We start from the raw sequence: 27,033 nt of genomic DNA, 5'->3' as shown, positions 1-27,033 counted from the left end.
AAAAAAAAAAAAAAAAAAAAAAAAAAACTTAATTTAACATTTTATTATCCACTTAATATGGAGTCTAGTTTAAAGCGAGAAAGTATTTATAAAGTCATGGACAAAGTACAGGCTTTTGTATGTTACGGTCGATAAGGACACAAATAAATAAATCTCGTCGGTATTTTTTTTTATAATATGAGGTGGCAAACGAGCAAGCGGCCACCTGAATCCAACGAAATGAAAAGCGACCGCTGCACATTAACATCCGCAATTGCTGATGCGTTTCCTACCCTTAATTGCCGGAGGAGGAGACGCACATAAAGAGGACATTTCCTCTTCCTATGCGTCTCCTCCACCGTCAAATCTTTTCCTTTCCATCTTTTACCTTTAAGAAATGGATGGAAAGGGAAAAATTAGGCCTCCGGCACATTTTGTCATAAATTTTCGTACTTGTACCCAAGTTCTAATCTTGCATGTTAAAATAACGGTTAAAGACAGCAAAACCAGCTAATAATGTAGTAAATAGATAAATACGCAAAGCAATAAAATACATGAATACGACAGATGATCGGACGAGGATCGCTTTCAGATATGGTCAGCAAGACAGTCGACTGGTTTCTGAGGATAGCATTACCTGACTAACGGGAGGTCGCTGATTCGAATCGTATTGCAAGCGCTACCACTCACATGGAAATGTAACTATTTATCTAGGATTTAATATCTTACTAGCTTTTGCCTGCGACTCCGTTCGCGTGAAATTTAAAAATAAAAGATAAAGAAATTTAAAAATGTAGCCTATGTTCTTCTTCTTCTATAGCTCTACAGCCCTTTGTGGGCCTTGGCTTGGTCCAGCAACTTTTTCCATATCCTATGTTACTCACAGATAAATGACCTTTCTAACGGTGAAAGAATTTTTAAAATCGGCCCAGTAGTTTTTCAGCCTATTCATTACAATCAAACAAAGTTTTCCTCTATAAATATTAGTACAGATAGAGAAAAGTTTGTTGGTTTTTAAAGGCATCGCTGTTTGTTGCATTGCAATTAAAGTTGAAGAGGTTTGTTTTCTTTTGTTTAATTAACTAGTTTATTATGATTTTCTTTAAATTGCTGTATTAGCTAAGAATAGAAAAATAATGAATTTAAGTGTAAGATTGCTCTAAGCTTTAAACCCTGGGGTACAATAAATTCTAACTATTCTTAAGATCGTTATTATTAGTACCTTATTCTTTTAAAATATCTTAAAAGAACGGATGAACTACTGTTATACTCGTAGTGATGAAGTCTCCATTAATTTAGAGCGGTTTTCCTACATTTATTCCACGTAATATATCATTTGCTTCAAGATAAAATGGATGAACTTTTTCTTTCTACGTGCATTTTATCTTCAAAGCAATATTCCTTGATTTTCTATATACGTATTAACTGTTACCGCTTTAGTTTTTCTAAACTTGCTAGGTTTAGGGGCTGTCCCACCACTGGCTGATAGAAGCAGAAGATAAGGTAACAAAATCCGATATTTCCATCGTTTTACACGTTGGATTGTTATCTGACAATTTACAATTTGGTGGGACAGGCCCTTAGTAACTTAAATTTTTTCTCAAATTTAAATTTTACTGTTAACGAAAATTTTGTTTTCTAATTTTGTCTGCCCTAGTTCTCCTAATATAAGTGACAGTTTTGTAAACGTTTGAAATTGTTGTTACGTTCGCTTTAATGTGTCACCGCCTTTATAAACAAGGCCTTAACCATGAAATGCTGTATTTACAACCAACATATCGACATAGTATAGAGAAATTATCGGCCTTTCGTGCGTTTGTTTACAAAATGACGGTCGCAGGACAACGAGCGTGTTTTGAAAGTGGACATCGCAACTTTTAAAGGACAATGTATCTTGTTTGAATAAACTATAACATTTTGTATTTCGTTTTGTAAATATTACTTTCAGTTTGAGTCAGAACGAGTTTGTTTTATCAGTGATCTTTCTGATTGTGGTTGTTTTTTTTTATACTAATACTGCAAAAAAATTTTGTATTAACTTGAATACTACTAGATGGATTTGATAAATACTTTTCTTATTAGAAAGCTACTAGATTTTTTTAATTAACTCAATCTAGATTTAGTCTAGTCTATTTATAAAATAAAAAAGAAATTAAAAAAGTTTACAATTGTTAGATATTGCATTTGTTTTCTTAATCCGTACTTTTATTCTGTTATTAGATAAAAATTGACTCTAATTTACACCACTGTTTTAGAAGACCGTGAAAAACGATTTGTTTAAAACCAAACGCAGTTACATACCGTTATTGTTAGTTTGTATGATTACCTACAAGGCGAAGGTCTCTTTAGTTACTATGACGATTAAAAGTTAATAATTTAATTACCTCATTCTTTTATAAGAATAGACCAAGTTCTCGTAGGTTAACTGTTTCCGCGAGTTTATATGAAATCATGCGGGCATGTCTATTGTTAACTTAGCTCTGTGGAAAGTCTTTTTACAAGCACTAACTAGCATTGCGTGATAACGCTTGATGTGTTGATGTGAGAACAGTTCATTTAGTTACAGTTATTTTAGCAAGAATAATGCTAAACTGTTTTAATAGCTTTCAATTTAATTAATTCAGTCAATTTAAATACCTACAAAGTACTTTAATAGATACTAAACGGCACTACGGGACCCTTTTAGCGCAACTTATACACCGTGACAGTAAATAGTGTAATTTCTTGGCTTTAACACGAAAAATCGAGAAAGTGGTACTGTGTAGAAGCAATGCTTTCTCGAAAATTTTCGTGCTAAACCTCATGTGCATTATTTAAAAATTGTCATATATATTTTGGATCTGAATTCTTTTCTTTATAAAACTGTACATATTAATCGCAATTACAATGTTATATGCATTACACGCTAACCAATGGTGCAAGTATACGTTGCAACACTCGGTAAACAATCGCGTCGCATCTCATTGGCACACATCGTTGCGTTGCTCGCAGCATTCGTTAGCCATACTGTGTGACCGTACTGCAAATGGGTCAACACGCAGGGACTGCCGACAAGTGTGAGCTCAAATGACAAATGTTAGAAAGTACTGAGAGATGTACACCGTTTGTCTTCATTTTTACAATAAAAGCTTCATTGAGGTATTCTAAATATGTAAGGCAAAGAGTTGTGTGGTGTAGACTTTGTTAAAACCTTTTACTGCTGCTAAAAACTTAGAAAGATTATTTTTTTCTAGGAAGCGTGTAGTTATTTAAAACCTACGGTTTAAGCTTAGATATTTTATTGGGCTTGTAAAAAACGATAAAAAAAATAATAGCGGCTTGCGTGAAGTTCGTAGTTAGGATAATAAAACTTTTGTTCAATCAATTCTCACGAGAGATTCATGTAGCCGATTTGTTCCGGATTGGATCCGGAAAAAATTGACTCCCAAGTTGGTTGAATATTAAATTTTTGGGTAAATTTGTTTCAGCATGAATTAATCTTCAGATTTGAAAAAAAAATCGCTCAATATCTTATTATCCATCTTTTATTGGCTCCAAATCTTTTTTCGCAAGGTCGGAGTACAGATACAGAACGAATTGCAACGTGGGCAAGTGGGACTAAACATTCTCCTTAGCCCACACCAGATTCGCAAGTGGGACTGAGCGTGGGCGTGGGAATACTCCTCATTGAAGCTCAGTGCTCAAGTAAATTGTTAATCACTTTTACAAATCTGCCTACCGTCAATTAAATTATTGATTAATATAATTTATTGAATCAATTAGAATCAATTTGAAAACATTAATTAAAAACAAAATTTATTTTTAAACGTAGTACAAGAATACAAGAACGAAGTAAAGTGGTAGAAAATTATATTCAAGGAACAGTTAAATATTACTTGGTAATTACGAAGCCGCTATAAAAATTACCGCGTCATTAGTTCAACAATAAATGATCTGCTGACGGGCATTGCTTCCTGCTGTCGACATTTACGTCATTTTATTGCAGCAGAAATTGTAGATACTTAAACTTAACCGTACCGCAACTAGATATTTACACTACTACTAAGTACCAGAATTCACATATTAAAGAAAGGAAGGACAACGTATTATTTATGGCTTGTAAACTATTATAATAAATTAACTAAAAAACGAGATAGGCAACTAAATATGGACTGCTTTCAAACGCTGAATCTGAATATATATTTCATTCTACAATATTCAGGACCGCATGAATTATATTTTAATATAATTATCGTAATATTTACTATTCCTTACAACTGCCACTATCGTCAACATTTGAACAATTTGAAATGCTATCTGAACAATGATTATACAGTAAAGTAATTCAACACCGAACCTGGGATACGGCGTGCTCTTTGCGTTATTAATAGCTTGTATCGGGTAATAAAAACGGTGTAAACAGCTCAGAGCAGCTGTAACCCAAGCTGTTGGGAAACCGCACCGCGCCCTCTGTTTGAACGGTTTATGGATTTATTACTCGATGTTGGGCTCAGCAGCGCTACTTTTACTACAGTTATCTACAGTTAGACACTATGAATACGAATTGAAATAAATTCAAAAGACAAAAACACTAATTAAACTGAAATGTTTAAAAATACAAAGGTTTTTCGAGTCTATTTTCAAAACCAAACGTGTCTACACTTGTAAACAAGAAACGACGCATTCGTCTTACGCTCTTAATGAACAATTATATTTCTTGTCGCGCAACGTGTGCCAATAAATCCACGCCACACTTGCCGCTCCATTATTCCAGCCGATTATACCGATTATTAAACAAATCATTCACGAGGAAACATCGAGATCGGATACAAAAAACAACGCATGCATCCACGTGAATAATTTCTGTGCAATGAACGCGGTAACAGCAAAGACTTGTACTGACATCTAGCGAATTTTATGCACAACAATCGACGAAGCGTGGCGCTGTCTTATCTATGCATCAAGCTGTCATTGTTTATGTCAAAATGAAAACAAGCGACAGTTTGCAAAATGGCATCTGATCGAACGATAATTTAAAAATGTTGCATAAATAACTAAACGCTTTATCAAACTGATTAAAGTAATACAACTTAGCTATTACATTACGTTTTAAATTTTTTTAGACATTTTATCAATAGGAAAATTTTCGTGTTAGTTCCCCAGATTTCCAAGTTCATCAATCCAATCAGTCAATGCCTTTACCGCTGACATTGTTTTATTCGCTTCTATGATTATGCGTTAGTATTTGATTCATGCGTCGAGAATTTTTCTAGTGTGTGAAACTGTTGAATAAATGTAAAGGAATGTAATTAACTCATGTCACAAGTCATGAATGAAAGATCTAAAACATTTTTTATTAGTGCACGTGTGTAAAGTTGTAAGCTCGTCATAATTACGTATAGGAAAATGTAAAATAACGATTACAAAAATTTTTCAGAAAGTGACCGTCTAATAAAATTAACTCTATTCTTATAAGACTATAATTTATTTCTTTCTAATTATTAAGATTTGTAGCAAATTGTGATGAAAATTTAACAATGTTTTTTTTGTTCCAGCGAGGGCTTGTTCACTTGTCCAGTAAATGCTTCCCCCGTCGATTACGCGAAGGTAAGCTTTTTATATTTATTGCAATAAGAAAACATAATTATGTAACTCCTTGTTTTAAAGTTACAATATAAAAAAAACTTTAAAAAAATGTTTATCAAATTTTACCTTTTCTGAATGTAGAGTGCGCTAGTAGTTAAATGTATCGATTTTTTTTACTGTTTCCAATAGATGGCGCTGAACTGTAATTTATCTACAACGTTACCTGCCAGGTGCAGATACCTGTTGAGATCATGTTTCGATCACAATTCAATACAAAGAGCCATGGGTGGCCCAACCTACAAGAGGTTAGACCAGCTGCCGCAAGATGGCGTTGTTACGATAGTAATAAAAACTTGGGCTACAATCACATAATGCATTTTGGGTCGACATTTTATAGCCTCGTAACTTCTTAAAGGTATCTTCGACTTGGCTGTTAAAACAATTGTGGTAATTTAAACAATAAAATATTGCTTCCGTTTGACTGATATTCGTTGAATAGAATATATTTGAACACGTTTGTGGATGAAAAAAGGAATGTGAGAAGAAAATTATGTCACAAGTCGCGAGCCTTGGACACCAATCAATCTTATTGACAAGTTGACATACCGGTGAGGGCAATGTCATATTAGTGGCATTTCTCGTATCCAGTTTTAACAGATCCCTTTCGAATTCCGCGCGCGCTTCCAGTAATTAACTCGAAATGGAGCACGTGAGAAACACTCCTTAGCCTTAAAATAAATATTTTTTGTAAAACTATCGAAATTTATTTTTCGTACTTTCAAGTTTACAAGTGATAGATAGGTAGGTATCTAACTACAAAAATTAATTCTATACTCATTTGTTATAATGTGGTGGCTACCTAAAAATAGAAATATAAAAAAAAATCTTAGAAGAATCCTTACATTCGACATTGAAGTTACGTGAAGGCCACTCCGCGAGGGCTCATTATCAAATTAGTCACAATAAAATAAATCGTGCACGCTTTTTGCGGCGCGGCCCCGCACGCGGCGCTGGCATCGCTGTTCATTTATCAATTGACCATCCCGCATGCCTGTTGCCTATGGCCGCTACACACGCACACTGAAAGTTATTCGAGGAATTTGACTGTAACTAGACTTAAATTATTACTATGCAGATTAAACCTGAAGTAGCTACTCCACAAAAGCTTTTGAAAATGAAATAAGTTCGTAGATTAAATAAAAATTATTTTGAACCTATTTAGTGGACCATTTTACACGCTTAATCACATAAAACTATTGTAATCCATTTAATTCAGTGTAGACTCGATTACGACGTTTGGTTAACTCAAAAAAAGGTGCTACCATACTATAACTTTTCTAGGTTAGTAATGCTGCAGTATTTCGCTTCTTTACCTTCTATCTAAATGCCTAGATCACAGAATATATACAATGCACAAGATTAGATCTAGAGTCTAGAACCTTTGACATTTAATGCGATCAGCATTCAAGTCGAACAAAAAGTCAACCTGTTAAACAAAAACAGCGAATTGTCACGCGGACGGCGAAAAGCCTCGGTGTCACTCACCTCACACGGCCTTGCAATGCTAACCGGTCGCATGCCGTCCCTCTCTAATGAGCTTTTAAAATTGAGTCTGTCTCTATCTGTAATTTTGTGCTTACGAGTGAAGCGGACGTTCCGTTTATATTTTGTCGAGTTTTGTAAAATGTATCATTACTGAAAATCAGATAAGGAGTAATGATATAAAACGATTTATAGGTGAAGTGATCAATTCTTTTAAATAAGTTACAGTTTAATAATACATTTATATTTTCTATAAAATGTCATGTCTGTTCTACTCATTAGTAAGCGGTCTAGTGCAGCGGTGCGCGTGCGCAGCCGTGAGAACCGCCGGCAGGAACTGACACGTTTGCTACACCTTGTTGAGTACCGCGATATTATTATCTCTGAATGGAGATGATATATGTAACTCTTTTCGTCGAGATGTAGCTCTTATCTAATTTCTGGATAACAGCAATGCCCATAGAGAAGAATCTCATCATTGTTCTTATTTTAGAAAGAATCATACTAATAATATGAATGCGAAAGTTTTGATTCATGGCTGTTTGTTAGAGTTTGTAGCCTAAAAAGCTGAATAGATTTCTATGAAATTTGGTATATATGTAGAGGATAGTCTGGAAGAACACATAGGGTCACCTATATTTTTTTGAATTCCACGCGGGCGAAGTCGCGGACCAAAGCTAGTTGTCAAATAGAGATCATCGTTTTTTCATTAAAACCATCGTTATGGAAACTCGTGTAACAATCCTTATTCATAACAACTGTATTTATTAGCAGCTAACTACTATATTTATAAGCTTAGTCTCTAAAAGCCCTTCCGTACATAGTTGTTCATTGACCTTTATGCTAGTTTATGACAAACAAACATTCTTAACGTGAGAAAAAGAGAGATAGTGATTGTGTGAGTATTCGTCACTCCGATAAAGTTTACGCTCTCATAAACTTTGATATGGATTAGTCAAGATTGACATCAGCATTATGAGAAATACGGCCGCACTCATAGCCCTTATTTAGCCACCTAAATGTCCTTAGTATAGATTTTGATATTTAAGAGCGTGTGCACATCTGAAACTAAACAAACGCACAACTGTTTAGTCGCGCTTTCATTTCTATGAGCTTGTATGGAGGTGCGCACACTACTCGATTGTTAGTTGTGCAACTAAACAATTGAATTGGTTGCGAAACAATCGACAATCGCACAAAAGTTGTGCGATAGTTTTGTCAAAGGTGTGCTACCCCTCGAACCTTGATTCATCACTTCAGAAACACCAGTTTTATAATTTAGTGTCAATTGTACAAGAGAATTGGGACATGATTTTGTTTTTTTAAATTGATTTTTACAGATGGTACAGACTAATAGAACGTAATATTCTTGTTTGTTATAGAGTTTATTTGTAATAAGAACTAGGTGTTCCCATGCGACTTCATCCGCGTAAAATATAAAAATTTCATTTTATTGTTCAATTGTCAAATTATCAATTGCAAATGTCAAAATGACATGACGTGATGACAACCTTGCTTCCTTGATGTTGGCAGCAACTTATGGTCTCTTTCCCACATTAGGGTTTTTATCCAAAATATTTACCCCCTAAGTTTAATGGCGTGAAAATATATAGCCTAAAGCATGACGTAAGTGTAGGGCTTTTTATTAAAAAAAGATTGATTCAAAAATGTGCTGTAAAAGCTAAGATCTTAGGCAACAAAGAAGTGTGTGTTTACGCTTTATTATATTAGTATAGATATATCCATCTTGAGCCCATCGTCCCATCACACGGTGTACCTATTGTTTACAGCTATTTTACATTAAAATGACCGCTTGAATGCATCTCTTTTAACCATGAATATACAAGTATTAGGACCCTTTTAAATGGTGGTCGACCCGATGTGTTCCCATGCTAGATTTATCTTTAATTTAAAGGCATCGTACACAAAGGACAAAAGATGCATGTGATAATGTGATTCTATGGTCAGATAAAATCAGTTTTTAAATATACGATCTACTGAACTCCCGTACTCATGACATCGAATTAAAAATATTCTATTGACTTCAAGTCATTTTATAAACAGTTTTAATATTCCATTGTGGTATAGAAATTTAAAAATTGTTTTTAAATACTTTTTCTGTTATCAGTTTTTTTTTATAAACTAATTGAAGTTTGTTTTTAAAAATAATTCGCTATGAATTCTCATGTTTTTAAACTATTCTTATTTCAATATTCAATTACCCTTTTTATTTGTGGGGGATCGTTGACAGATAAGGGATGGAACTTATGATTATCTAGGTCCCTGTTATTGTGAAAAGGGGTGAATAGAGATAGAATTTATTCGGTTATCTTTTGTATTTTAGCTGGTCCGGATCCGGTTTCTTCTATTCATAGATTTTATTATTTAGATAGATATATGCGTGAGATCTTTAACGTGTGTTTCCATAGACATTTTATGGTTAATTTGATATTTTTATTAGGGGACGTGTATAAGAAAAGACTTATTTATATTTTTTTAATGTCACGTAAAAAATCAGGTAAAATAAAAGACTGAAATATTCCACACCCGTCAAGTTACATAGGTACAAATAAAAATATTGTTAATTATTTACTCCTTTGACATGTTTTTATTTAGTAAATTAATTGTTATGCTCTTATTTGTATTGTATTTAAAATATATCAATCGTCAATTCCTTTGTATAATTATAACCAGGATAAGACATGGTAGTAATCAGGAATTCCATCAGTGCTTTTGTTATGTAGAGCATGTGTTAGAACAGGGCCGGATCAGTGCAGCCTCGAACTCGAAAGTTACCGTATCGACTGTAAATCACCAACTGTCATAGGTCACACGTCTTAAATCTCTTTTGGAGATTACATCTAGTGGTCTATTCTGTAATACAAGTGATTTTAAATCAGATTTATTAAGATAATTATCAGTTTCAAAGTGCAGAATAAAACTTAAATTGTTATTTTGTTTAGATATTTTTGGGGAGTCTTACGTTCACCTTTTCTCTGTTCTGCGCTAAAAGGCAATCTACAAAAAAAATTACAAATCTTACCATAATCAAGTTGGATTCGTAGAACATAAAATTACGTAACTTTGACCTTTTTCATACAACTATTTGATATATTCTATCAAGTCCGAAAATTAAATTAATTATTCAAAAAAAGTTGAGAATCGCCCTAATAATATTTCCCGCGTCCTGTCGGACGTTCCCGTACAACAAAGCCTTTGACACGGCAGCCATTTTTATCAGCAGCAAGGCGCGAGAGGCGCGTCACAGCGCCCGCTTGATAGATTATGATTGCCACAGATAAATGTAGGTTCACCATTTTATAATTTTATAGGACAGTGAAATATAGTACATAAAAATCTGTATTTCATTTGATTATATAGTTTTCTGTTTATTGCTGTGTCTTGTTGGCCGTAAAGAAAATGAAAATTGCTATAGCAGCCTCTTCTTAAATTTTATTCGCCTTGAAGGTAAAGGGATTTTTTACTTGTTAAGTAAGACAGCTTTTAAAAATAACGTAAAATATATGATTGCTAAAAACAACTGACGATACTTTCCGTGCAAGTAGAAAAACTATGGACAACCTACTCATAAAGAATAAAACATTATGTGACAATGTGATAGATTTCTTTAAATATTTCCAAGTTGTATTGTTTGGAGATTTTGATTTATAGAGGGGCAGTAATATGACCATAAAAGATGCCAGTAAATATGAAACAGCTTGAGAAAGTATATTAATGTCTACAGATAAAAAAGAAATGCCACGTCTATCAAAGAATTTGAAGTTGATTACACACTTTATAATACAAATGGTTTCAAAGCGTTACTTACGTTGGAATTTCTAGAGTAATAAAAATATATTTAACGAATGGTATCAGCATTTTAGGCAACAGTATGTAGAGTACAATGCTGTAAATGATGCAAAATCCAATGTTTACTGAAAACAGATGATATCTTAAGTCTTCATGTAATCTTATATTAATCCTATCGACAACTAGTTCTTATAATTTGCTTTGACAAACAAAAACGAATCATCATCATCAACTTGCCCTTATCCCTTATGGAGGGTCGTCACAATATGTGCTGCTCCATACATCTCTATCAGCCGTCATATCTGAATCCACTCCTTTCTTAAGCATATCCTCATTTACACAATCCATCCATACTTTCTTCGGTCTTCCTCTTCCTTTGTAGCCATCCACATTCATTCTTAACACTTTCAGGTTTATGTCGCCATCGTCTCGTCGCATAACATGTCATAACAAACAAAAACGAATCAGTGATAAAATAATTAAAGCTTTTAATCAGGCTCGAACATTTCTAAATTTTATGTTCATTTATACATAAGTTTCGACTGGAAGCTACCTTAAGTGGCGTTAGAAATGTTTTATGCCGGTTACAACGTTTATAAGGTAACGTATATATTTGAATAACAAAACTTCATCGGTAAGGTTTGACCTCGACGCGATGTCAGCCAGCATTCCCCACCACACTCAATAGTCCGTAATGCATAATTCAATTGAATTTTGAGTTGCCGATTGCCTGCGACACCAATATTGAATACATTTTGGACTTTTAATCTAAAGTCATCTCACACTTTTACAGAGCTAAATAAAAGTATCTCAAATTGTAACAATGTAAAGGTGTTTGCAGAGGTTGTGAGGCGAGATTTTAGTTTTTATATCGGCTTTTGCGCCGCTGCGCAGCGCGGGACAGCTGCGCCGATACGACAGCTGCGCGCAAGGTGCACGCTCGGCCGCACGTGTGCATTCAATGCTTTTACTCTAATACTGAGTTAATTTTCAAACATTCCATGTCTGTAAGCTTTTATTTGTATTATGGCTGGTTAATAAACACTGCTTACTCAAGGCTTTATTATTTAAAAATGTAATTTTTACGTAATACCTGATTTGTATGATGAATTTGCTTTTAATTTTATTTTTATTACAGTAGTGCAAGATTATTATAGAAAAAATATTACCATTATATTTAGATACTAGCTTTTTCTAACGGTGAAAGAATTTTTAAAATCTACTCAGTAGTTTTTGAGTTATTTCAAAACATAAAAAATACAAATCTTATCGTTTATATTAGAATAGACTAAAGAGCTTTGTTTAAAAATGAACTCATCTTTTTGCTGCAATATTCAAGTACTTATTAAGAACAGTCCTGCATACTTGATGCGTAATATTTTATATTCCAACGTGCCTCGTGCTCATATCACCTGCAGCTTCCTTTGAGACCAGATTGAGAACAAACCAGCGCGGAACAGCTGCGATACCACATATTTAATTTATAAACCTTTCGATCAATTTACATTTCATTATTGAACATTGTACTGGTCAGCAGATGGCGTTCGTGTTCTCCTGCGAATGGAGGCACCATTGTGTGTCAAATATTATCGTCAGAATAATACAAAATTAAAATTTCAAACTATAAGGTTAAATGCATAACAAAACTAAACTGCAATAGTGTAAAAACTGCCGTATATTGCCACGAGAAAAGGAAAATTCGACAGTATTCTCTAAGATGGTGGCATTACACCGCCCACTGGATACTTATTTAAATAATATTCTGATTTTAAACAAAGCATATTTACGATAACGACGTTTGTATAGACTGCTGTAATCCAGATCGCATATCACCTCAGCTTAGGCAACAGTTAATGTAATTCTGTTTGTCTCGATATTACAGTCCATAATCCCTCGCATACATCACCACTCTCAACAGTCGTTACGGTGAATTATGGAAGTAATAACGACTGCTGCAAACATATTGTGTATACGATTTTCAACCTAATGGAAAAAACCTATTTAAGATAGGTACATTTTCTTTTTATTTACGGAATTTCTGATTTAAAGGAATTAAAAAAGTATAGGTGGTTTAACAGTGGTAGTGCCCGCTTTAACATCTGAGCACGAATGGGCCGGCACGCCCGGTGTAATACCACGACCACACAGAAGACAGGCGTGAAATGCAAACAATTCCGTGTTTCGTCTGATGAGTGTGGTGCCGGAGGCCTAATTTAAGCCCCTTTCTCTTTACCATCCTTTTCTTATAAAGAGAGGATGGGAAGGGGAAGCGGATTTTACAGTGGAGGAGAAGCATAGGAAAGGGAAATATCCTCTTTATGTGCGTCTCTTCCTTTGTCGGATACTGGTAGGCAACGCATCTGCAATTGCGGATGTCTATGGGCAGCGGTCGCTCCGCCATTTTGGCGGATTCAGGTGGCCGCTTGCTCATTTGCCACTTTATGTTATAAAAAAAATAGGTAACAAAAGCTGTCCTAAATATCTATAATTTACTGATTATCATCATTTTTACCGTAAATATCACCAAGTAGTTTTTGACTTTATTTAAAAAAAACCGTTATCATAATCAAGCATGATCACAGTAAACAAAATCTGAGAAGCGTATCACATTTTAGAAATTAAAACAACTTTCAATTACTCTTCGGTTATAAAACATAATAAGAATCGACTCACAAATAATCTGATATTCTTTGTTGGCTGTATTTAGGTGATCGGTGACAAACATTCGTCTCGGCTCTTCTCAAAAACAACACAAGATCGTTGAATCTTAGTCGAAAGATCTCTACTACTCATCGATTTATGTTGTTCCAATAAATTTTAAAACTGAGTTTTACTTTAAAATTGTTGACAAACTTCCATCCATCCATTCATATTAACTTTCGCATTTATAAAACTAGTATGCAGTAAGATTTATCATATAGACTTATCCCAGAGTACTCACTTGTCCAAAACATGTGTCGTCCTCTCCCTTATTCAGTTTGAGAAATTTGAGATAGCACTAAAATTTTTGAGCAGCTGTACTTAAGTGGATTTAGCATTCAAAAGTTTATTTTAAAACAACAAGTATGTATTACGTTACTTTACTAAAAATGTATCAAGACTTAACTTTTATTTTAACGCGACCAAAAAGAAGCTAAACATCTAGCCAAGACATTTCAGTAGTGCTTCGAACTGGTTGGCAACTAGGGCTGTCTTTTGCTAAGATCCATTACACTATTTTATATCGCCTGAAGACATAGAACAGTAGCTTTATACGCCATTCAAACTTGATGAGGTGACAACCCTATGCACAACTCTAACAGGATTCGACAGACATGTTGCGACATGTTTTTGCAACTGCAACGACCTTGCTACGACCTAGACGATCTACCTGACGACACGAGCCCCTTTATGTTCTGAAGTTGTAATAATAAGTGTATCAATAATTTGATTTATTATTTTATTCACAAATGTAGGTTAGTAGTAAGAAAACTGATTAGTAAAGTTAAATTGAAGAAACAAGAGAAGTTCAGGTTTTAATTTCATCGCCATTAGCATTTTTTTATGTTCTGACATAACAAGATTGGTGTTAAATTAGGTTAATTCTACGCTCTACATTACAAAGTATCATCTTGCATGTGCATCATCGATAATACCAACATTATTTGTGCTAATAACCATTATATCTTGAACTATGGTTACCTTTCCCTTTATAAGACAAGCTTAAATTAAGCAGACATTTCGTTTGATCAAGGGGTCTAAGTGTTCAAGCGAGGCTAATGCACGGCCTTGCTGAATCGAAAATAGTGGCGATTCGATGCAAACGAACCGATAAAAACCGGTGACCGTTCAAACGATCTGAGAACGTTACCGATTCGATACGACTACTCGACGAGCACCGAGCTTAAATTATATAGGCGTGTCGTGAGAATTGACAGTTGTTATCTAATACATCGGTAAATATTACGATGTTTATCGGCAACTATAAAGGGTTTCTTGGAGTAAAGATTTGTTTTCCCAGGATTTAAAAAAGTCAGATGCTTCTTTATGTTTTGATGCTATGCATTGAAGCTTTTAGAAAATTGGCTATAGAAAAGAGGTTTGTTTACTTTTATTTTATTTAACAGTAATTCTTTGCATGTTTTTTTTTTTATATTATAAGGTGTCAAACTAGCAAGTGGACACCTAAAACCGTCGAAATGGCAAAGCGACCGCTGCGCATGCCCATTCGCAATTGCAGAAGCGTTGCCTACCCTTAATTAACGGAGATTTTTTTTTTGGATTCTTGTATCTTTTTATAAAATATAAAATTATTATTACCATTGTACACTCATCATTGATTACTAACGGAAACAAAAAATCTATCTAGTAATTAATAAAAAGTACACAATAACAATATTACTGCAGTCCCAAGTAACAATGGGATACGAGATCTCAGCACAAATAATTGAAAATCAAAACCAAACAAACGTTTTACCTTTACAGCACCTTGTCGAATTATAATCAATTTTCAGTCCTAGCGTGACAAATGTTCACAAAACAAAACAAAACAGAACCTTTTAACTCCCTGCTGTACCATAATCACGTGAGCGTGAAGTATCGGTTAGTTACGTCACAAACAGCAGTTATGAACAATTACATTTGACCGAAAAGAAAACAATAATGTTCAAACGCAATCCGTTAGAATAACCGCCTTTTTAAACCTGTCTATTGAAGATAGGGCAATCGTCAGGTAAAATTAATCTAACAATACAAAACTTCTGTACTGCTTTGTTGGTAATACCGGGGGTAATAAATACATAAGTTAGGTTTAAGTCAAAGGAATAATGCTCCCTTTTCTTCACATATTTGTGTAAAAATAGTGTAGGAGCCATTAACAATATTTTTAATTTTTACAGTTAAATCGGGGTCTAAAGTAGACTTTATTCTGATATCCAAGAACTTTCTCAGTTCAAATGTCGTAGACTTTAGTAGTTTAGTAGTAATGTCTTATACTATCTTAGGTTATTACAGACTAGCTGTTCCCATGCGACTTCATCCGCATAAAATTATGAAAATTTCATTTTATGTTTCACATTTGTCAAGTTATCAATTGCAAATGTCAAAATGACATGACATGATGACAACCTTGCTTCTTTGATGCTGGCAACTTATGGTCTCTTTCCCACATTAGGGATTTTATCAAAAATATTTACCCCCTAAGTTTAATGCCGTGAAAATGTATAGCCTAAAGCCTGACGTAAGTGTAGGGCCTTTTATTAAAAGAAGGATTATTCAAAAATATGCTGTAATTGCTGAGATCTTAAGCAACAAAGAAGTGTGTGTTTACCCTTTATTATAATAGTATAGGTAGAATTATATATTATTTACGAAAAAACATCGTTACCTTTAGTATTGCCCTTCACATCAAAAAGGAAAAAGAAACTGTATACCTTTTATCTAATTATTTGTTCCATTATGATAAAATGTCGGCAATCGTGTTAAAGCTTTCGTCGAACTCGCAAACAGTTTTATTACCGAGAACCTGTAGACCCCGGGCTGCGGCCGACAGCGCCACGCCGACAGACAGACGGACTTCAAATATTTCACTATATCGGATTCGCTTGAAGTCGGTCAATTGTGCCGTGACCGCCCTAAATGGTACAAGGGTGACCATACTGCGAGAAAACAAAAATTTGTCCTAAACTGTAGATTTGTATAAAAAGTTTTGATTAATTAAGTGGTTATATTTTCTATATGTTTGGATGAATACATATACAAATTTCGACTTCAGCTCAGTTAACTTCAGTCTAAAAGTTAACTATATTTAATAGGAAGTGCGGATGTGAACAAATTTGATTCACATTAATAAATCGAGGGTAATAACCTACTTTTTACTTAATTTATTATATTAATTTTCAATACTTTATCCTTTAAGTAACATAATAATTGGTATATCTAATAGTTCAGTTAAAAAGAAGCGGCAGATATACACACAAAACAAAACAAAACAAAACACGGAACATTTAAAGTACACCCTTTGTAATTATCGTTTAAAGTCCTTATTTCTATGAAATCAGGTTAACACGATCATAAAAAGAGAATTTTAAAATTCAACCTTATTTTAAAAGCTGTTAGGTATAGAATCGATTGATAGGTATTAAGTAACAAGGTGTCAAGCTGCGATGTACAGGTTAAGTGAAACCACCGGGGACGAACACGACAGCGATTCTAAGATCTCTTGCATGTACCTTATGTCAATGGGAAAAGGTTGATAATTCCTTAAATTGGGTTAACGTTAAAGTTGTCGCGGCACCGTTAGTTGTGAAGAATCAATTGATCGTTGACAACACAAAATATTGACGTTTTAGCAAAATTCGTTAAAACCAGTGGGTGTTGTGTGTGGCCTGATTGTCGGAAAAAACCTATCTATGACTCATCCTTTCTTTAAATGAAGAAAACAAGAAATGATAACATCAAAGGCAAATAAGCCGTACAACTAGAGTAATAAATATATGCGAATTTGACAAAATAAATCTAATTTTTCTTTTGTGTTTGTTAAAGAGAATATTTTTATCAACTTGTTTCGATTGCATTGTCACTTTAGAATTTGAAAGATAACTCGAGTATGTTAATTTTTACTTATATTTAGATTGTCTAGCGCATGTTATATTAAACGACCATCGATTTATCATCCATCATAAAACATACAAAATGTCACATTCCTAAAATCATAAATACCATAATTCCGTAGATGTTATTTACAATCCAATAACCAGAGACGAATGAGTTTGAAAACCATTTACAATATAATGATTTGTTTGTCTGCCGCGGACATTTATAACCTCTAATAAAACATATGAACTATTTAAATATCTTTGAAGTTTTGTTTGCACTCTCATTGGGCAGTGGGACACATTCCTTGTCACGAGCACAGAGCAATGAGTCACACAGACACCGCAACTATTTATCGTTAATAAAACTCTCGCGTCTTACAATGCATCTGAGAGGCATTGCGTTTGGAAATTGTTATATTTCTTTGGAATCTTTTTAATTTTACTTATATTATAACTGCGAAAGTTTAGTTTGTTTGAGTTTGTAGCTTGTTGGCGATGCAATAATCCTTTTTATATTTTTATTTTTAATCCTTTTTTTGAAATAAGAATGTTTATTTTTTTATTTATTCTTTTGTAAATATTTGAAGCATTATTGTTCGAGCAGATGTCACGTACAATGCTAGGCTGAAATGTATAATATTTCTATTAATTTGTAAATTTTATTAAAAGTTGTTTTTAGTTTATTTCTTATTTATTTTACTCGCGCGTACCTTCCCGTACGAGATCGTCTCTTTCATAGCTTAAATGGCTAAATGGATTTTGATGAAATTTGGCAAGGATGTCAAGGATAATCTTGAACACATAGGCTTCTTACTTTCATTTTTTTCAATTCTACGCAGATGGAGTCACGAGCGAAAGCTAGTATTTAAATAAAGGACTGATTTACTATTTGTTTAATTGTTACCTATGTTGAATTTATTGTAGCTTTATTTTTTAGTTCCGCTACGGATATTTTTAATTAAAATAGGCCTTTAAAATATACAATCCGTTAAAACAAAACACGATGTGACCTGTTCGTACAGGCCTCTGCGTACATCCGCCGGTTTCTACTTAAGCATTATAAAAACCAGTATCATTTGGTATCCGAACAGCTGATCGCGACCAGTTTCCGTATTTAACGGACGATGTATCGACCGGTCTTGATTGACCTCATAGAAACATATGGTTACGCCATTCGTTCGAAATTCGGAATGAGACGCTTAAACGGTCGTTATTTCGTTATTTTCAAATATTCGATTTGTAATGAGAAAGCTGAGTTAAAAACTGGGGCAGATTATCGAGTTATAAGTCGATAAAGTTTGTGTTAATATTTACGAAAGATTTCACAGCTCTATTTTTTTTAATAATGAGGTTTTATACGTTTGTATGAAGCTTGTATGTTACTTTTAAATAAACCTTTGTTGCATATGAAATTGTTGTTGATTTAAAAAAAAAAAACTTTTTCATGAAGCTCGTTGATGTCTTTTGTTAATGAAATTAAAAGTCGAGTTGAATATTAACAAAAATTCCTATTTTTAAATGAACTTAAGTATTTTGATTGCTTTATTTAATCTTTAGAAGGTAATTGATAATGTCGAGTATTTTCTATACTAATATATTGGTGCGTCATTAGTACAATTTTGAACATTTATTGTTATTAGATAAAGTAACGAGTAAGTCTTTGTAAAAGGTAAATAATACAGTCATTTAGTAATGAGGATGATAACAAATATTTGCACATATTTCTAAGATATTCAGAAATGTTAGTTATTATACATTAGAGTAATGAATGTGGAGGTACACCGGTAGAGGTAGACCTAGAAAGAGATGGATGTATTGTATGAAAGGTGACATGATCAAGAAGGGAGTGATGACTGAGATGACGGATGATAGAGTTTTTTGGAGGACGAAAACCCGGTGAGCCGACCCTACGGGAGTAGGATAAGGCAGGGGAGATGATGATGATACATTAGAAGTAAAGTTCAGTATTTATCGGCTTAGAATAACCCTGTGTAAGTTTTAGCTTATACGAATACAATTCTGAACATTGATTTTGAAGATAGCGTCGTAGTTAAATGATTAGAAACTCGAAATAACAATTAAATCTGACGCAATATTTAATAATATCCTTTCCGTTAAATTCCTATGTAAGTGACAATGGTATGTACTTTGACTTAATCTTTTACTTGAAGTATCGGAGGCAACTCTATCAAAATACGGTATTGATAAAAAACAAACGAATGTTTGACAATAGCGGAGCGTACTCTGCTTTGTGCGAGGGAATGCGGGGCTAGGAACTATATGCTTCGAAATGCACCACTTCTCGTTAACCAAACTGCATTCGATCTATTTATTGGTTTTTAAAATTGATATTCTATTTTTTAAATAACTTCAAGTATGACAATACATTATTAAATAATACTTAGTAATATTTATTTTAGATTATTGGAACATTGTATGTCATAGTAGTATTAAAAGAAACTCAATGTCTGAAACTTCGTTAATTATTTATAGGTTTATATTAGTATGATTTGTAATAAGTAAAATTTAAAACAATTATTTTCTGTTTTCTCGAAATCTTGAACAACGAAAGTTTTCCTTACAAAGGTACGAATACAATGTCGTTACTGGGAGTAAAACGGGACAGCGAGTGGCGACTCTCATGCGACACGGCGCGTAACTGACATTTGTAATTGACGGAGGTCGTACATAAAACCTCCGACACTCCGAACCTCCTTTGTTGGACCACCCCGAGTTGTATAAATAGGACCTAATTGGATCCGAGATTAGGATCGGAGATAAACATTTTTGTATTTAATGCATCGAGTAAGATGTATGCTGACATATTTTTTTTTATTTTCTTATAGGTTAATCACTTTACTGATGCGTCACCGTTTTTATTTTGATTCAATTTAAAAAAGAACATAGTATATGTAGTCGAAATTAAAATTGTTTTTTGACATTTATTTTACTTCAGATTCATACAAAAGCAATCTTCAATTCATGCGTCTATTACCTCAAAGGAAAGAAGATACGAGTGAATAAAATAATGTACAGAAAAACTTCTTATAAAGAAAATATCAGATTTCATTTTTATTCATATGGAAGTCATACAAATGGTTTATTTGCATTATAATAGACTGTAATACTATTATGTTCGACCGGACGTCGGTTGGCGCGTAAGTGGTAGTGCTAAGTATATTTAGAACCTTACCACTTGGAGCCCTTGCTAATTATCCTATAATTAGAGAAATGTGTTGAACGGAGAGCATAATGATTCATAATTGCCAGTAAACAAAATATCACTTACTAGCATTAGCCAGTGATACCGTCCGCTTGAAATTTAAAAATCAAACGTAAGTTGCCAAAGTGTTATTCCAGACTATCCTCTACATATTCCAAATTTAATCGAGATTGGCTCAGTAGTTCAAACACTAACAAACATCCATCCAGACATCTTAACTATTCCATTTATATTATTAGTAAGGAATAAGATTGTTAGGAAGGATGTAGATCCTGACCACGGTGTGTATTTAATTTTATAAGAATATTTATATCTAAATGAAATTATACGAAAGGCCAACGTACCGTAAAGTCACATATGTTATTTTGTGATTTATTGAACACTTAACTGTCAAAACGTTATGTGATGAACTCAAAAGTCTTGATGTTTTCTTCGGGAATTTTTACCATTCTCTATCATTAATAAGATATACTTAGAAGAGTATTAAAAACCTGTAATTTATGCATATGAAAGTTCTAATTCAATAAACTATGTTTACAGTTATATCTTAAATTAAATAAATTTCGAGCAAAATTTATTTTATGTACGTAGTTAAAAATGCTATTTCAAAAAGCAGCTTGTTTTTCAATTTTATTGTTCTAATGTGGGTGTGTTTGTAGAACAATAAACTTTTATTAGGAATGATTTAATAATGAAACGATCTGTTTTTGAGTATTTACGCCATTGTATTGTACTACGACGTTTATTTCCTACCTTTAGTAAAATATAGTTTGACGCTTAGAATACAATAAGACCGAAAACTTATCATAGCTACATACAAAAGTTATAAATATTAGCTCTTATTGTGATAGAATGCTGTACGATATTCCCTTCTAAGTGGTATGTGAATTTAATTCTTTGACTAAGTGCATCTGCCGTCCTCCGTAACATCTCATTGTTGAAGGAACAGCTGACGTGAGTGCATTGTATTGCTTATAATGAAAAGGTGAACATTCTTCAAACGATTAGGTAAATCGATACAGGATTGTTGGAGCGTATAACGTATTATTAAACAGGGTAGTATTTTACGATGGTTAGGTGAAAATAAATAAAGAATTTTAGGTTATTAGAAAACAGGGAAAATAAAACAAATGACAAATATCTTATTCACATTATTGTGCTAATAGCGATGACAGTCCAATCCCAACATTTAATCCATTTAGCTATTATTATTTGATTAAAAATCCATAGAGCAAAACAATCATTAAAATGTCCTGTCATTTAATGTCATCGTGTAAGTATACGTCATCGCTTGTCTATGGTCGCAGTGAAGGGCCACAGAGATTACGTTGCCTTGTCGAAAGAATTAGTCGACTAATGCCCTAAGAATTGTCAGCATGTAATTACGGTAGTTATCGTGTTACCGTTAGTCAGTTAACTTATAATATTGGCTTGAATAAATCTAGAAATTTAAAAACAACGTTCAGTTGATAAAAAAGAACAGAATTTTCCATTTAAAATATTAGATCTCCGAATACAATTTATAACAAAGATAGTCTTGTACAACATAAATGGTAAAGTCATTACGAACACAATAACTCAAGTAATGTTCATTTATATTGTCGAGTAATGTCAGTGAAAGCCTACATATATTTCACAACAATTTACATGCATTTGTGAAAGTCGATTTCCAGTAGCTCGATACAAACTAACGTAACGCATTTACCTTATCACAAAATTAAGCTTAAAAACTTACGAGCTGTCAAACGTAAGTGACAGTTGTAATAAATGTGTCATTGGTCTATTTCTTTTTTCTCTCCAGCCAGTGCCGTCAATGTCGCGTCACCGCCATGATTTAAAGTTCTATGCCCTTTCTTTGTTTTCGAATTTTAAAATTAAGCGTGTGTAGGGTGGACATTATAATTTCAGATTGCAGGATATGGAAAGATGCATCTTTTGCATTGAGATGTAAATTATTTCGATACAAATTTACATACTTGTTATTAATCTAATAGTGTTTCAAACTACAATTCACCTATAGCTTTTGTCCTTTGACATTATCGTCACACTTACGCTGGTGGTGTTTTAATCTTTATAAAATATTTTGTTGAAACTTTTAATTGAATTGAGTCGATGGGAAGGATTTATGTATTACTAACTAGAATTAAAAAAAGGATGTTCTATATCAATGCCAAATTTCAACAAACATCCATCCATCTAAACTTTCGCATTAGTAAGATTTTCTTTTTTGATAATGTTGATATCATTTATCTAGTTGGTGATATTGCTATTTATATAAAGTTTACCATACTTATACTTCGTTAATGTACAAGCCGTCATAGTCTGTCTAAACATGTAGCATGTGGTAAACACCGAACGTGTACGCGACCGTTTCGCCGGTTCAAAATAGACAATGTTTACTACACGGTTTAGAATGCAAGGGTGGCATTACAAATCGTCATAACGGCCGATACCGCGCCATGGGACTGACAGCTAATTTATTAATTGCCGCAGTGTTGTCTGGAACGCCTCAGGGAAAGGAATTTTCGGTTATTAGTAATGCACCAATAATAAATCTGTCTATACTCCTTTGTCTAAATCGGTAGCCACCAAATTATAACACGCTTGAGATCAACTTAAACAATAAACTGGGGTAGTTACTGGCAGCGCGCAAACTCTAGGTAACTTTTCTTTTGCAAAAAATCTATCAAGCCAATGGGATGGCATATTCACTTTAGAACACTATGCTATGTATTTGAATAACAAAGCAAAACCACTAAAATACAAATTAAGAATAAAAACAAAAAATGTTCGTTTATCAACGGTTTTAAAATTAAATCAGTCACGTATTGGCAGATGAGGCGTGACCGCATACGCCTGCCAGTGAGACAATTAAAAAAATAAAACAAAATGGCGCCAACGGGGTCAGTCGAGTCGGTCGATTGTTAATGAACGATTCCCCGTACATTCGTGGTGCGTGCACACGACTTCACCTATTGTGTAATTGCGTTCCAACGATGGGACGATATTTATTTATAAATGCCATTATATTAATAATAATCAATTATTGATGAATTGCTGATGACTGTGGATATGGCTCGTGCCTAATATTATTCATACAAGAGTATCAACATCCGTTGAATTATTATTTTGTTGCATACTAATTTACTTCTGGTTAAAATGAATTTCTTTGTTTATATTTTCAATTTCTTTACATACACATATACAGCAAGCACAAGTAACTATTTGACGTTAATTTCGAAATACTCCATGTTAATGTCCTATACCATCACTAGTAAAAGAACAATTATTTTAACGAACAAAATCAGTTTAGATTCTGTATTTTAATTATCATTCTATTTAAATGTTAAATGAAACATCTGAACCGGCAAATTTCAAATCTAACTTCATAAAAAAAAATCATGTCATAAAAGTTGTTGAACTCGTTTAATAGAAACAGTGTGATGTGACCACACCTATCCACTGCCAGGGATTAGTCATCGGAGTAAATGTTGGTGATAAACTAGCTTCGAATAATTTTATTACATTAATAGAACCAAAAGGACATTCAACTGTAAAAAAAAAGAGTTTTTTGCGTATTGTTACAAGAAACATAAGCTGTGATTGATATATCATAGACAATAGCACTACAAGTTTTCTAACGTGATAGTGAATAGAAAAATAGATTGAAAACATTCTTATTCATTGATTATTCTCACGTTCATTCTTCTTTTGAAGAAACATCACAATCCTGTAAATCTTACAATTGCTCTGTGTCTTTTGCAGCAATATAAATGAAGGACTAAGATGTTAGATTCATTTATGTTTGAATTAACGGTTGTAACGCGTCTAACGGACGTCTAATGGTATAGTGGTTGTAGAAACTAGTAGACTAGACAGAAACATTATAAGTGCCAGATCTAAAAAGTGTTGTACTTTGTACTTTGTACTTTGTAGTAGTGCCAAATGCTATGTGACCATGACTTCTGATCATATTATCACAATTTTAAAACAAGTAAGTGGAGTTGACTGAAATATGTAATGCAGATTTTACTCGTATTCTACGATGTTATAAATTCTCATACGTGCTTGTTATCAAAACCCTTCTGTAGTGAAAAAAAAACAACGAAAACTGAAGAAGGCAAGTAACAATAATTCTTCGAATGTTTTTTCACATGTCTTAAAAGGTCTTTTGTCGGTGATCTGGGTAGCATGTGGTGAACCGGGTCACTTTGGCGACTCTATTTTTATATTTTTTTGTATACCCGCCCACTTCCAACGTGACACACATGGTGTTTGCTGGTTGTTGCTTTATTCTGCTGACGGTATTAATTCCGCAACATATGATGAAAGTTGAAATCCTTTGCCACGCGTTACTATTAATTTAAATTACAGTAAAATAATCAAATATTATTTTTGTATATTTACCTCGTGACAAACAAAGCTTTTCTCTGCATTACTGCATGGTTCTTGTTATGATTTATTATCTGTGCCTTGTCTAAACTGCCAGTGATATCTCAAGCCAAATAGACGACAAATAAATGAATTTACTTTTTTAATGTTGTGACGCAATAACAGTTCCGTATTCTTTCCCACACCATATTGTCTGCATGACAGTTGTCAGATATTTATCGACTGTCACATAAATAAAGCGAATTGCCGGAGAAACAACAGGCTAAGGGCTGTCCCACACGTGCGCGCCGGATCTCCCCTAATTGCTGTTTTTTGTCTTCTTTATTTAGTTAACGAGTAATTGTATTTATTAGATAAATTACTTGGTTTTATTGTGTGCGGTTCGTTAGGGAAACAGGAAATGCTCAATTGTTTTTATTTCTTATCAGTGATGGTGACTGTGAACAATAAATAATCAACTGTATCTGGTTTGATTCCCATGTAGTTAGATAAATTTGATCACAACTCGAGAGTTCTGAAAAAAGGATAAACAACAACAACCAAAATCATATTAAATTGCAACAATGATTATGTGTATTGTACCGTTCAAAATATTTATCATAGTATGATAAAGGACGTCATATCTGCAATATAAAACAAAACAATAAATGACGATCATGTAATTTCAGAAATTTACTCGAGAAACACAAAAAAGGCAACTGTAAAACTTTCGTTAATGAGCGTAAAAGACACAAGTAGCGTTTTACGGTAATGAATTTACGAGTTTACTGAAATAGTTCGTGTCCGGGTCGCGTCGTGTTGGTACTGACGTACGACTAATTTGGTACCAGTGTACTGCACGGATTTGAATAATGGGACCCTTCGTTGCACAGAGAATAGGCTGACCAAAGTAGTATGGGTACATAGGACATTTTTACTAAGATGACCTAAATTCAGATGGAGATATTTACTATTTAATTTTTGTAAATAATATAAAGAATGGGACTAAATGATAAAGTACGTAAATTTACCTAAAATGTGATGAATATTAGAAACAAAAACAATACTATTACGATTTGTTAACAAGAATAGGAAAGTTCTCTACTCGATTTGTGTTTTAAAGTGACGTCATTTTATAAATTGGATAATATTGGTATTGATCAATGAAAAAATATTACAAGACTTGTAATTTCATGGTCCCCCTACGGCCAAGATGGCGTGGATTCATCAAATTGACATTTACACGCTTAAAGCTTTTACTACGCTCTCAGATTATTTTGTTAAAACCTCAATAACAAAATTAGGTGTTAACGTAAATAAACAAAAATAGTTTTGTTAGAACAAACTATAAAAATAAAACTGATTGTTGTCTACAAAACTAAGCTCTGTCATAATTCAGTAAATAATTAAATTCAAGAGAAATTACATACAAACCCTTTTATTTTTTGTTCTAAATTCTAATCAAGTCGTCAAAATTGATTGATTGCATGACGTTTATAGGTCTATTGAAATTGTGAACCCTCTATTTGAGATGCTTGCCCTTGGTAAGTTGGGGTGAGTTTTTAGAAGTGCACTCTTTTGTAAGAAAAAAGGAGGCTCACGATGGGGCTTGATGAGTCCTGATAGAAAGAGTAGAACTGGTGTGTTTGTTGTGTACTAGGTAGTTTTTTATGTTGATTTTATAATATAGTAGTTTAAAAGCTAGTGTTGCCAGTAAAACAAAATGCGCGCAATGTTTATAATTAATTATTGCAACTTGCAGTTTTTTATTTTTACTACCTAGATACCTTTAGAAGATATCGCGAACAAAAAAATAATATGTTTATAAACAACAAATTTAATTCGATACTTTACACACGTGATTTATCAAACTAATCCCTTGATTAGACTATAGTACAACCATAGATAATATCACCACTACTTTTATGCTTTGACACTTAACCGACGGAGGTCTTTGACAATTAAACA

General features: G+C 33.4%; 1 protein-coding gene across 1 annotated transcript in view; it reads left to right on the top strand.

Annotated features, from left to right (window-relative positions):
- LOC106109081 (TNF receptor-associated factor 4) overlaps positions 1–27,033 on the top strand; it is a 57,884-nt gene that overhangs the window by 4,762 nt on the left and 26,089 nt on the right. Inside the window, exon 2 of the mRNA XM_013290483.1 lies at positions 5,514–5,565. Within this exon, the coding sequence (XP_013145937.1) occupies positions 5,514–5,565 (52 nt within the window). The remainder of the gene's footprint in view (positions 1–5,513; positions 5,566–27,033) is intronic.

The sequence above is a fragment of the Papilio polytes genome, unplaced genomic scaffold (genome assembly GCF_000836215.1).
Source record: "Papilio polytes unplaced genomic scaffold, Ppol_1.0 DF821289.1, whole genome shotgun sequence".
NCBI classification, from domain to species: domain Eukaryota; kingdom Metazoa; phylum Arthropoda; class Insecta; order Lepidoptera; family Papilionidae; genus Papilio; species Papilio polytes.
Note: the sequence above shows the minus strand (reverse complement) of the source record. Positions and strands in the feature narration are given on the sequence as shown.